The following is a 15102-nucleotide window of genomic DNA, read 5'->3' on the forward strand; positions in this document are numbered from 1 at the left end:
ATTGTGAAATTGAGATCAGAATAATAAGTTATTCTCCATCAATGTACAGTATGCAATGAACACAAACAATTTTATAATTTGTTTGTTGGCTGCAAGCTGTACTTTTTATCCTTTATATTACCAATGATTCATAACATGTTTTCTTTGGGCTCTTCGTGAACATTCAACCTTTCAGAGTTAGGCTCGATGATTGGATTGGCCCTGTCCCCTTGTGCACTGGTATTTACGTCATGGTTGCACTACCATGTAATATAATAGAACTTTACCGTGTTTATTATTATTATTACAGTACAGTACAGTACAGTACAGTACAGTACAGTACAGTACAGTACAGTACAGTACAGTACAGTACAGTACAGTACAGTACAGTACAGTACAGTGGACTGACAGGAAATGGGGGAGAGAGATGGGGAGAGACACGCCGCAAAGGTCATCGGGATCTGAACTCGAACCCGCAACACGCTGTCAGGCTGGATCAGCAAACGTATGCGACAGCCGTCCGGGCCAATATTACAGGGGTTTTTTGTCTTTTTTTCCCTTACTTTCCTGTGTTCAAAGTCTGTGTTGCCCTGTCTTTAAATGCCTGGCTCCGCATAAACAGCAGCAACTATGCATGGCAGGCGAAGTGTAACCACCCACCACCCAAGATTTCACCCATGTGAGTGTGTCTAAGCATGGAAAAAAAAAAAAAATGCACCGTACACTACCATAGCATAGCATATTCAACATTATAATTCAGGAGCAGCTCTTCACAATACTACTACTACTGTTTATCCTACAACTTCTCATATGCTGCTAATTAATTAATTAATAAATGAAGAAGCAACACCATAGCATAAACTGCGGATGTCCCAGGTGATTCATTAAAAAAAATTCTTCAAAAGCGGGTAACATTGCATACTAAATTACACTAGGCCTCTATATTCCTATGTGGAGGGCACATATTGTGCACCAGCAGCAGCCTAAAGTTAAAAGATAATAATCACATCGCTACATAATGTCTAGCATGGCGTTTGGCCTCAAGGCCACCAGAGTACCCCTGTCTGCAATCTCTTTACATTGAATACATCACTGACCTGACATAGTTATGCTTTGTCAGAAACAATCAAGTGAAAAACACAATTTCACATCAGATCAGATCAGATCACATCACATCACAACAAGTCACCTTCACATATTCCACCTGTCTACATGGGAGTTGTGTAACATAGTATGCTTACTATGCTGTATAATGGAATAGAATATTATAGAATAAAACTGAATAATGCAACAGAATAGAAGCAAAGTTCTTTTTTTTTTTAATATATGTTTTATCCCACAATTTTGTAACCCATTTTTCACCCCTGTGTCAGTCAGGGAGAACACAAACTCCACACAGAAAGGCCCTTTCGCCAACCCCGCCTTCGGGTATGGGCACTGATGACGCGGAGGAGGAAACACGCCGCCAGCACCCACAGCGTCCCGAGCGGGAATCGAACCCAGGACCTTCTAGCTGTGAGGCGACAGAACTACCAACTGTGCCACCGTGCCCCTAGCAGAAGCACAGTTCTGAAAAGAAATAGCTAGAAATAGCAAGCCCAGAACAGTATGCTATGTAACACAACCAAACAGAACAACAGAGGACAGGACAGCACGGACCAGGAATCTACCGGTAGTTGAAGACTTCTTAAAAAGCAAGGACAAAACTAGACAGCCATAGTTGTGTGTGGTTCGCATACAGCCCTGAGCTTGTTGAGGTGAACACAGCACAATACTGGGGTGTGTGTGTGTGTGTGTGTGTGTGTGTGCGCGCCCACATGGACGTTTCCCCGTTCTAGGAATATAGGCTAATGCCCTGCAGAACTGACAGATTAAATGCCAATCCCAGGGTTGGACCAAAATCAGCCACAGGCTGTGTGTGTGTGTGTGTGTGTGTGTGTGTGTGTGTGTGTGTGTGTGTGTGTGTGTGTGTGTGTGTGTGTGTGTGTGTGTGTGTGTGTGTGTGTGTGTGTGTGTGTGTGTGTGTGTGTGTCTTGCAATGGAAGCACTTCAGAACATTTCTGAAGATAAAGTAAATCTTTCACTGCCAGTTAATGCAATACAACCTCCTATAAGGCCATGCCCACGCATTTCATGACGTGGTCGTGTGACATGGTTTCAATCGGCCCAAAAGAATAGATTCATTTTCCAGATACACACAGCAGTCCTTGTTAATAGAGCAGCTTTGAGTTCTGCCCCTTGAACATGTGCAGTATCTATCACAGAACCGATTACAAGGACTTTGCTTAAGGTCGATGGAATAGCATGTGAATTTAGTTTCAGGGCAGACTCTCACTTTAATGATTTGAAATGCCAAGCCAGGACCTTTGGCCTTCTCCAAACCATGGCAAAAGATCAATGGCACACAATTCACTGAACAAAGTTCAGTTATGTTTCTAGGCATCAACAGCCAGCACACATCGTTCAGCACTGTTGGAGACCTGGAGATTTTAACATCAATGTCCTTAAACAAAGACTCCTCCATTTGCAAAGATTTTTTGCAATTTTATTTACATCAATTAACCATTGATTAAAGCATGATAGAGTTAGTATTATTAATATCAGACCAGTCCAAACGTAGACACTATGGCTAAATTGACTACATTCTACAATTGTATGCACGCAGAAGTATTTGATTGTCATAACTCAAAAACGAGAGAGCAGAGAGGGTTAAAATCTTTGAGGAATGTGGATTGGTCTCCTGTTCTTTGAATGTGCTGTGGTGGATAAAGCTTTTATCACCCCGGCTGGGTCACCTGAGTGAGGGGTATGATGTTCGAGAGACCGGAAAACCCAATGACCTTGGGATACATCACTGACAGGCATGCAAACAGGCCCAGGGTGAAAAAGGTGACCGGGCCCGACGCTGTGCGTGTTTTAGCAATTTTATCTGTACTAAACCCACTTTGGCGGGGTCGTGGGGGACAGTAGGGTTATACTACACTTAAGAGTCATCAGTACAAATCTATTACTCTCAGTATGTAAAAAGATGTTCAAATGAATTCCCTGATCAGATCATAGAATAAATCAGACCTGCCTGAAGTGAGTGGTACTGTACTGTACTGTACTGTACTGTACTGTACTGTACTGTACTGTACTGTACTGTACTCACACCACAGACGGCAACGTGAGCTGCTAACATTGCTAACTAGCACGTGCAGCTAAACTCTTCTATGGGATTGACTGGCGAGTAGTGTGTCGAAATTGGACCGTCTGCCCGTCTCCCGCGTCCTCACAAACACTATACTGTGCTTGCCTCTATGGCAGACGCAAGCAAGCAAGACCGTTCGTGTCTCGTGAGTCCGTCAGAAAATGCTCCGGGCAGTGGATTTGCATAAATCACACAGGTGCCATATTTGGAATAAAAACGTCGATTTTCGCCGAAAAGCTACACTTTTGCATGTATGATGTTCGAGAGACCCGAAACCCAGATGACCTGAATGTTTTTTTGTTATTGTTGATTGACTTGAAAAACCCGAACAAAATGTGGTCTCTTTTCGTGGTGTCACTGATTTAACATGATTTAAAGAATGTCCCAAATCATAAAATTAAATCCTCATTTTGCACAATTCCTACACTACTGTCAGAAATGTGTCTGTATAAGGTCTACATTCCATAGCCCAAATTCAATAAACAAACAATTTATCAAAGACCATTATGCATGCATTTCCAAAGATAGGCGACAACTCTGCTATAAATATGCACATTAACAACAGCACATACAGTCTTGGCCTTGTTCCAAGAGTTCAATTTGTGCGTTGCGTGTCCCTTTTCAATTAACATTAATGATTTTTTCTTTCTTATGGTCTGTTCATGAATATTAACACAATATTGAAATGAATGCAAATATAGTGTGGGAATTGGTGTATTTTGAAAACTGAAGTATGGAATTCCAAGTTGGGTTCTAATTCGTTAAGCTTACATTCCCTTGATCATACAAATTACCAGAGACAGCCATGGGTAGAAACCACTCACACATGCACACACATACACACTGACACGAACACACACACACTCACACACAGTTTAATTACATGCTGTTGAGCAACTGTTTCTCTTATGCATTCTGCGTTCATTGATTTGAGGTCTCCAACATTGAATTACGCTATAGATTTCAGCGTAATTCACGCACATGTGCACGCGCACACGCACACACACACGCACACCCACACACACACACACACACACACACACACACACACACACATACACACACACACACACACACACACACACACACACACTTTTTAGCATTCAGAAGCCACTCTATTAGCATTTTCTTCTACTGAGCAGGCTTGTGGTACAGTAACAGTGCTCCAAGTTGAACGAAGGGGCAGAGCACGGCATCACTTGAAGAAGCTGGAAGCTATCCAAAGTAACTCTCTTTCTCGTTAAGACTCCAGCCATGCATGGCTACTTACAGTATCTCCGAGTACTGAAAATAAATGAAAGCAAACAACCAGTGAACCACACATGTGGAGACGTCCTTCTAAAAACAGACGGCAGAGCCCAGAGAAGGCGGTGGGTTACTGGGTTACCAATCATCAAGGCCGTAATGTCAAAACGAACAGACGGAACCACTCTGTTAATAAACAACAACTTTTAGGTGTGTTAGTGCAGTGGTTCTCAAACTTTTTCAACACCCATCTGATTATTATTTTTTGCGAGCGACATCAGACCTCCAGAAGAAAAGATTAGTGTTTAAAAAAATATATATATATGTTCAAAAATGCAGATGTGCTATTTTTTAATAGCCAAAGTATAAAATATGGATACATTGTTTTTCAGTCAAGACCCTTATTTTGAAGGCCCACCTGGCAGTGCTAAGACGTGAACCGGATGTTAAAACATGCTGTGTGTTGTGACGGACAGTCGTCTTTTCTTTCTCCCGGAAAATACATTTGTGACAGGATCTGACCAACGGGCGGCCATCGCGCTGACTTCAACTTTCCACCAGAGGGGAAATTTTATTATTTACATTTTTTTCATCGAAAATTTTCTGAAGCCATGTAGCAATCCTGTAATATCAGGCTACATTTTACTTAAATGTCAGAGCTTAACTCGGCATGTAAACATGAAATAAATGCAATAATGTGTATTGTGTAAGTTAAATTGATATCATGTCCTGATGTCCAGTCCAGCGTCCGCTACATTACTTATTCACGTGAGTCGTGTTATTATTCCCTTTTTTTGTACATGACATTTTCATCTCATGTACATTTATTAATTAATTAACCACGTTGGGGTGTTATAATGAATCAATTTCATAAACATAATGGCTTCTTCGCTGGTTTTGGATAAAAAGCGGACCATTTCCGGGTTTTTTTTGCTTCCATATAGACATAACTACAAAGTACAGATTTATTTTTTTTATTTTTTTATCCCACGATTTTGTAACCCGTGTCAATTATCTAATGTGATCCTGGGCTCTACACACCCTCCGCCAACCTAGTCCCCATATATGGGGGACATGGGGAGAGCAACGGACTTGAACTCATGCTTCCTTCATGCCCGAGTGTCCAAGTTGCTCCTTACAGAGTACAGATTATAAAATGCATTCATTAAACAATTAATACATACAGCCAGTTGTGAAATTATAAAGGCTAATGTGATGTATGTAATAGCATTTTTTTAAATAATTTCCTTACTCTTCAGTTTTAAAAAGGCTAATTTCCTTACTGCACTAACTAACTAGTGTCAAGCTATCACATTGCAAAGCCACCATCCATCCAGTAACAACATGCACATGCTACAACAGTGATTCTCAACTGATTGGATTTCACAGACCAGGGCATTTGATATTTCACTGGGACCCCAAGTGACAGTGTAAAAGTGTAAAACTGTGATAATGTAACTCTGAGAGTGCAAAAATGGAACCAAATAGACACTCATGGTCCATTTGATCTTAACCAATCAGAAGAATTACAGATCAGTAAGGGTCCACAATACCACATGGTTCCTAACTACTAGCTGGGGACCTCCTGGAACCCCTTCAAGGACCCCTGGTCCCCAAGTGAACCACTCTACTACATGACTAACCCAGCGACCAGCATCTAAATTCTATACACCGAACAGGCTCTCCAACAGCCACATAAATAAATAAATACATTTTCAACTAAGAATTTATAAAGACCCAGATATGTAGTCCGCCCCATCCCAGGGCACTCACACAACACACAACCAAGCAAGAATCCTGCCTCGGCCTGACACATGTACACCTGACCCCTCCCACTCCCAACAGCAACACAAACACACATACAAAAACATCCCATCAATAACACACCACTACGTCTCACAATGACACGGATGGTTGGTGGATGCAGCCAACTAAGCCCCAATTCTCCAGGAGTAATAAATGTGCTTTTGTTTGCGTCTCTCTAAACCAGAGGTTCCCAACCACTGGTACGTGGACCGGTGCTGGTACACGGGACATGTCCCACTGGTACGCGAGAAGGGAATCCCAAGTATTCCCGACCGTGGATACTTACAGGATTATTATTTCATGTCAAAACATTCAAGTATCAGAAGACGATGTAACCCAGGTAAAGTAATGCGTTACTCTACATGTTTAACTAAAGTTCTGCACATGTCCAAATTCATACCAATTCATGTTTTGGCACGATGATCTGTGACCGTGAGAACCCCCTCTCCCCCCCAACCAACCATGTCGGTCCACAGACATTTTATGAACTGTCAGCCGGTCCATGGTAATAGAAAGGTTAGGAAGCCCTTCTCCAAACAATGATTGCAGACTGCTGAATCCCCCTTCCCATTGCTTCAGTTTAAAGACATTCAGCTCATTTACGAGGGGTGAATAGGTGTCCCATACATACATGTATCACGCAGGAGATTTGGTTTAACGCACCCGCGCACACCCACCCAGCCACACACACACACACACCGCCACCCCCCCACCCACACTAGTGTGTGTTTATATGTGTGCACACCTATAAATATGCGAATGCTCATCAATGCAGGTTACTTGCAGGAGAGCAGGGGTTCTCAACGTTTTTGGCTGGGAGTGGGGACCCCCGGAAATGCTTTGGCCACGTGCCATAGAGTCCTGGGTTAACACGGTCAACTAAACATATAAGGTTTAAGTGGTCAACCGGAAGAAAAACAACAATTCACACAAGTAAATACTAAAAGATTACATCTAATCCCTTTAATACCAACCACTCTTTGTGCAGGTTCTCTCTCTCTCTCGCTCACAGATAAAATGTCCAACATAGAGGGTGGTCTGGCCTGTCTCGTGCAACATTACCCTCCTGGCATAGGTAGTGACCCCGTCTCTCCATTTAATGAAAATAGAGCCCTGCTAAGCCCATAAGGCTGAGCAGGGCATTGAACACAGCATGTCACTGTGCTCAATGTACGTGTGTGTGTGTGTGTGTGTGTGTGTGTGTGTGTGTGTGAGGGTGTGTGTGTGTGTGTGTGTGTGTGTGTGTGTGTGTGTGTGTGTGTGTGTTGCCACAGCCTGGGTCCTGCTCTCCAGATCACTGTGGTTAGAAGCAGGGAGCTGAGGAAAATATCGCCACTGACAGTCCCTGGCAGACCGCTGGGCTGGAAGGACAAGGTGTGCCTAACAAAATAGTGGGTATGATCATGTGCTGTGCCAGCTGGTGCCAGTGTGTGTGTGTGTGTGTGTGTGTGTGTGGTGCCAGGAGGTGCAGGAGTTATGGCCAGCGTGTGACTGAGCACAATGTGGTCAGAGTGTCGCTGCAACCCTCCCCCCCCCCCCCCCTCTTTCTTCTCACTGAGCTCCTAACTGTCTTTCTCTCAATCATGTGAGTGGAGGCTGAATGGAAAAAATAAATAAAGCCTGGAAATTCTAATGAAGGAGTGTGAATTCCCTCCATCAATCAAACTACTTTCCTCATTTTCCTTTTCTTTCACCACCTGATTCTGTTCCTTTCTACCTCTCCATCATGTGATTTCTGTGTGTGTTTGTGTCCTTGCCAGTGAATAGAACATTAATTGCATTAGCATTACAGCAGGGTGAATTCCACCAAGTCTTATTCAACAGAGGATAGACACCTTCAAGGATTTGAGGCGTGTTATTCCGTGCAGTCCAAATCAAAACCCCATTGTATACAATTTGACGAATGTAACTACCGTACAACAAATAGCGGAGGAAGATTGCAGAATTTTGAAATGTAGTTATTCCAGATTTTATCATTTAAGGCCGATATTGAAAAGTTACAGTTAATATATGTCTCCTTCTGGCACTTAGCAGTAGCACATTGGAAATTAAGTACCAAACGAAAGGAACAGCCTAAAATGTGTGTATTCACTATAATGGGCGATATAAATAGTGATATGAGACTACATATGGTCTGTCACTTTGGATATGGTAATGTCATGAAGCGTTATCCTTCCCTGGTTTTAAAGACCTATTTCACACATCCTATGGTGTGGTTCCACAGCAACAGACGCCCACCATTATTATATGGTGGCAATAACACTGTTTCTCGTGCACACTGCACAGGCTAGCTTTATTTACTTTATCTTAGTCTGGCTGTCCCACGACGCTGATCTGTGGCCCAGCCGCCCAGCTCATCCATATGCATTCATATCAGGTGATTAGGCATGGCACTGAGGAGGTGCTGATTGGCGTTAGATGTGTGCCATAGCATCCCATCTGAGTTGTGTGCTCTGCATCATTTTCAGCGAGTGCTGGTCTGAAAACCTGATTTTGGTGGTAAAATTCAATATAATACTTCAGGAGATATGCAGAGCACATGAAACCAACAGGGGAAGCTCAAAAACACATTAACCAAAGATTACAGGAAAGAGAAGGAAATACCTGACTGTTTTACATTTGTATATTGTAATGTTGGCCTAGTAAATAATTGATATACAAGCAACACATAGCAGTAATATATCAAAGCCATAACAAATAATGTTTTATTCAACTACAGAGAGGGCTTATGTTTATACTGATATTATTGTTTAACTAACAATAACCCTGAAACTAAAAATTTCAGGGTCAAGAAATGAGCTTTTCTACATCCCAGAGGGCCAAGTGGATTCCAAAATGCATTTGCCACATTCACATCTGTTATATTAATTAGGTATTATATGTTGACTTCCACTGGCTTGTTTAATGAAATAATTTAACTTTGCATCAATGAAATTAGCAATTCAGAAAACACATCACCACTAAACTACAGTCAAGGTTAACACTGTTGTCATAACAATAAATCATGGCACGCACGCACGCGCACGCGCACGCACACGCACACACACACACACACACACACACACACACACACACACACACACACACAGTCAATCCAGTACTCCAGACGTGTGTGCCCCAGCTGAAGGGAAAATAATCAAAATGCTAAACAGTTTCTAGCTTAATCTCTCTCTTTTTATGCAAATCTGTATTAGTGCGTATCGCTGTGCACTCTGGGTGCAGTGAGCGACCACTGGAACAGTGTGTGTAGTGAGGAAGTTGACATGGGGGGAATGGCAGAACATACGCTGGGTAACCCACATGCCCATGGAACACACACAAATGCACAAATACAGGTACACGTAAACACACACACACACACACACACCTCATCATGTTTATATTTCCGTCGACAAAAGAGGGACTGATAGAGGAGGATGGAGGACTTGAGAAAGAAGGATTGAGGAAAGATGACGAGAGAGAAATCAGTGTGTGTGTGTGTGTGTGTGTGTGTGTGTGTGTGTGTGTGTGTGTGTGCAAGTACTTTATGGAGTTGCGGAAGTGGTCCTCTGCTGGGTTCTTCACAGTGCAGCTATTCAACAACCACACCTCTGCTTCTGAGGGGTCATCTGTAGAAAAAGGGAGAAGAGAGATACTAATCATCAATAACAAAATCATACATAACAAAATAATAAACACTAAATAGTTGAGTTGTTCCGCACAGATGGCACACTAATAGAAATAGTCACTTTCATTACATTTACCCTATAGGTAGTTAAACCATTAAATGTTCAAATAACACTTTTCATAAATAACAGAACCAAATAGGCATGCCCATTTAAAAACCAAAATTGTGCCGTTTACAAATTGACACACACACACACACACAAGCACACACACATGCAGAGTCAGCAAAAATGCAGCATCAGTGCCAAGTATGGTGTCTTGTGATGCCAGGCTCAGCTGCTACTCCAGTGGATGGTGACAGGCCTTGCTTTGCACTGCCTGGAGAGTTGTCAAATACACACTCACACATGCAGACACACACACACACACAACACACACACACACACTGAGGGGTTATCGGACTGGTGGCGAGTAAAGCTAGCTCCATTTACGGCACGTTGAACCAGATATATCACTTAGGATCCACTCCCCTGCCGCAGTCAAGCATGCACACACATGTACACGCACACGCACACACATGTACACGCACACGCACACGCACACACACTGAATTGGCTGCACCGGTCAAGTATTAACAATAAACCTGGTTGGCCTGGTCCTCAATTCCACACACACCCACAAACACAAACATTAACTGTTGTTTGCAATCACACTCACAGTGGGTCACAGGCTCACAGCATGTAGAGAGGGGAGGTAACCTGCCAAACCTCACCTTAGCTCAACTCAACACCCATCCTCTCTGCGCCCCCCCTAAACAACTGTTATGCCAGTTTCCTGATTCCCCCCCCCCCCCCCCCCCCACACACACACACACGTGTGTGTAATGTCATCACTGCTGACGCCTATGGGTTGGTCACAAGGACCGCCTGCCATTGAGGAGCTTCACCAGGAGAACACAGTGCGTGTGGAAGAACACCCTATTCCTCATAGTTCAACACCCCTGCTGAGGCTGACAGGCACTCTGGACCAACCTATAGGAGTTGCTGAACGGGAGGGCGATCTTTGTCGCCACACAAGAACGTCAAATTGTGTTTGCTGGAATGTGCAGCCTTCTTTGAAATTCAGATAAGACGCCGTGAAGAACAAGACAGAAAAGACACAACGCAAATCAGTCAGGAGTCGACGACCGGGGAAACGCTGTAAAAAGCATTCTGCCATTCAGATGAGGTAGCCCCTGATATGAGGTCTTATCAACGTGTGACTTCAGCTGAAAGAGAGCACCCATTATGCCTACCTTTATTTGTCTCGCCACACACACACACACACACACACACACACACACACACACACACACACACACACACACACACACACACACACACACACACACACACACACACACACACACACACACACACACACACACACACACACACACACACACACAGAGAGAGTGTGGGAGTGGTCTCAGCTGTGTGGTTGCTCTCTCCCCTCTGTCCTGGGGGAGGCTTTCTAGAACAACAATAACAAACTCTCCATCACTGCAACACACACAAGCAGGCACAGTAGCATTTATCAAAGTCAGCAGTGTCCTGCATCATACAGAGGCCCAGGGATGTTCCTGTAAGATAGTAAGAACTGGACATCATCTCCAAGAGGGTGAGAGACAAACAGAGTGGCAAAGGAGAGGGAGAAGTGTGTGAGAGTGAGATATAGAGAGGGAAAAAGAGAGAGCAAGATATTTGCTGTGGGAGCAGACAGAAGATTGCAAATAACATTGTTTTCACTGGACCAGTTCTCGGTTTGGTATTTCAGTAGAGCATTCATCTCAATGTTGTTTTAACATTCTGGTAACTTGTTCTTGAATAGTAGTTTAACGACAATCTGGGAACCCGTCGACCAATTTGTTTTTATTTGCCTCTGAAGGCACCGCTCGTGTCCGCATATAGAGATCGGGTATAGGCCTGTTCACTCTCCTTCAAGCCGTCCTCTTCCAGTGGTGCGTCTATGTTTTCATTCCCACTGACAAACTCTACACGTAACGGGAGTTGCCGACAGATTCAGCTGCGGAGGTCTGAATCTGTCTTGATTAGTTTGACCAAGACTTCACACTGAATGCTATGGGCCAATAAAAAATCCCTTCCCTTAAAAAACATGTGTGTGGTAGTAGAGTGAGGCATTTTATCTTTAACTTATCTTCATATAATTGGTCTTCACTAATGATCACGGGTCAATTTCCGTCTACTCACTCATTGGTGGGTTATGTACAGCTGAGGAACTTGTCTCCCAATGACAACATTGATGGGAATTCCAAGCTAATAGAATCCCTGAACTGGCGTTGCCCTCTTTCCTGTCACTGACCAATATGTCACTGTCATCTTGCAGAACTGCAGTAGGTAGCTTTTTTTTAAACCTGCTGACACGACTAGAGGTGCAGGTGTTGTATACGGTACTAATGTGTTTCATTTTTGTTTACAGTAAATCAATGGAATAAGGCAAATGTATCTCCACTTTGTATCCTCCTAAACAGTTAGCCAGTTGTATAGTGGTTAATTGCAGTAGTCCTCTGTGGGGTGGGGGTAGGGAACTGTGACGGATATTGTGTATTTGTTTGGTTAACTGCGTTTTATTTTCGTTTTATTTTTCGTTTTGTCATTATTTATTTATGTTTGTGTTCTGTATGTATTACTGTCAAAACATTTCGTGATAATATTTCGTGATAATATTTTATATTTAAAAAAGACATTTACTATATATACTGTACATTTGGTGCTTGGGTATGCGAGAGTGGAGATCCACCTTGCAGATCAGATGTAGGAAGGCACAGAAGCAGTTGATTTACCAATTTTGTGGAATCCATAAGCCTTTATAGATGAAGACGCCATCCATATAAACCTTCAATGGATTTCACTGCTTCAGCAAAATAACCTAAATGTTAGTTACAGTAACAGTTTTGTTTCCACTCTGCCAGTAATGCTGTCTTAGTTTATGTTTTGTTTTTCCATTTCCATTTCTTAAACCGATCCGTTTCCTAGATTCCCTCCCACTGGATTTTGTTGTTAACATAGCCGTAATCTAGCTCTTAGAAAGTCATTGACTGGGTGTGTTTGTTTTAGAGGTAGTTTAGGGTCACTGTTTAGGCTGCAACAGTGGGAGATATGGATAGGGCCCCAGGCTACAACTGCAGAGCTTGGCACCCACTGAGTGTTTCTGTGTTTGTTTTACAGAGCTATAGGAGCCTGGTTAATGTGGTGTGTGCGTGCGTGCGTGTGTGCATGTGTGCGTGCGTGCGTGCGAGCGTGCGTGCGTGCATGTGTTATCTAAGTGAGGGAGCTTGATGTGTTGTTTTATAGAAGAGCCAGAGAAAGACACATTCTCAGGCAGGAAACAATTACTACAGACCAAAGAATCTAAGTATTTATGTTATGGTAAATTTATGTATGTTGGCGTATATTACCATTTTCCCTACCTACTGTCATATACATTAACTAGGGCCCAAGAGGTCCAGCTGAACAGCGGGTCAAATACACTATCAAACTGAATCAACACTTCAGGCTCCATGGGAACCCCCTGTGCTATCTGAGCTAGTAGAGCAGAACGGTACTCATCAACAGTCTTAAAGGGGTAGACAAGGAGATTAGCTGGAAAGTTATACATACTAGGAAACACAATCAACAGGTCAATCCTCGATGGTAGTTTGAATTCATGGTAGTGATAAAATAAGAGTATTCCAAACTCATTTCATTAAAGGCAAATTCAAGTAGTAGCAATAACAATAATACATTCTCTTTCCCTGTCTATCTTTCTTCTATTTTCTTTCATTCTATTCTCCCTCCCCCTCGACACGGTCGAGGCAGATGGCCGCCCACCCTAGAGTCGGGTTCTGCCTGACATTTCTTCCGAAAGGGGAGTTTTTTGTTACCACTGTCGCAATATTGCTTGCTCTGGGTGGATCTTTGTTGGTTTTCTGCTTTATATGTAAAGTGTCTTGAGACAACTTGTGATTTGACACTTTAATAAATTTGAATTGAATTGGTTGGACAGTTTGAGATATGTGAAACACGGAACGGACAGAGATTTCACACAATTTGATGAAGCCCTGCATGGGCGAAACGTTGTTCACTTTTGGTTAAAAACATTTTTTTTAAAGATGGGAGAGCAGCGAATGGTGTACAGACATTCCCTTTTTCTTCTCTGTATGTACTTAAACCTCAGCCTAAGGGACGCCAAGATCTTTCTATCTGCCAGCACCAGAAAGAATTGTCCAGCACGGCCTGGGCTGGCCTAGCGGCCCGGGCACCTAGACTGCTAATCAAGCCTGACAGCGTGTCGCAGGTTTGACTCCCGATCCGGCGAGGGCCTTTGCTGCGTGTCACCTATCAACTAAAGGCAGAGAAGCCCAAAGAATATTTATTTAAAATCAATAAAAATACAAATGTCCAGCACCACTCATTCTAGAGGAACCATTGTGCATACCGGTATCTGTATTTGTCTCCCCTATTTGTTAGTGTGTGTAGCATAAATCAGCTGATCTCTAAGTGTTGGGGTATATGGCTTATGGTTTATATAAAGGCCAGAACAGAAATCAATGTTATAAATAATACCGGAGCCTGGGACTCTGAGAGTGTATGGGGAGATACAGAGGAAGGGAAGGAGAGGAGAATTTGCCGAAAGAGAGGTTAGAGGGAGGTGCAGGAAGACAGACATGTAAGAAGAGGACTTGTCATCCCATTACAGTGCCAACAGGCTTAATGTTGAAATTGCAAATGTTCCATAAAGTGACGAGTCAATGAGTTCCTGATTATAACACCACAAGGAAACGGTCTATGATGTCTCCAACCCAACTATTTTCCCGGTGATATCAATGAACATAGATAAAAGCTGGCAGGCATGGTGGGAAGTAAAGAGAGATGGCATGGGTATAATTCCATCCGTGTTGTTGTGCACATACAAGCGTGCCGACACCTGACATTTTACCACAACATCCAAAATCCATCAGCAGTGTCTTACACTCTCTCTGCCTCCCTTCATTCACCCTATCATCTTATGCCCTCCCCCCCCCCCCCCCCCCCGCCGACAGACATACAATCATCCGACCTCCACGTTCACCCTCCTTTCTCTCAATCAGCAACAATATCATCCACTGTACGTACGCCCCAGCCCTGGTCCAGTGCTTACAGCGAGGCTTCCCATCATGCATTTGTGCACAGTGTGATGCTCAACAGCGCCACTTTGTCACCTGTCGGTCCGACAGACAGACAGACAGACAGACAGAG

General features: G+C 43.2%; 1 protein-coding gene across 2 annotated transcripts in view; it reads right to left on the reverse strand.

Moving 5' to 3' along the window:
• The window catches only part of cdkal1 (CDK5 regulatory subunit associated protein 1-like 1), a 337631-nt gene that overhangs the window by 282603 nt on the left and 39926 nt on the right, over positions 1–15102 (reverse strand). For both annotated transcript variants that reach the window (XM_083760475.1, XM_083760476.1), the window contains one exon: positions 9744–9828. In XM_083760475.1, the coding sequence (XP_083616601.1) occupies positions 9744–9828 (85 nt within the window). The remainder of the gene's footprint in view (positions 1–9743; positions 9829–15102) is intronic.

The sequence above is a fragment of the Protomyctophum parallelum genome, assembly GCF_964188405.1.
Source record: "Protomyctophum parallelum genome assembly, chromosome: 3".
Classification (NCBI taxonomy): Eukaryota; Metazoa; Chordata; class Actinopteri; order Myctophiformes; family Myctophidae; genus Protomyctophum; species Protomyctophum parallelum.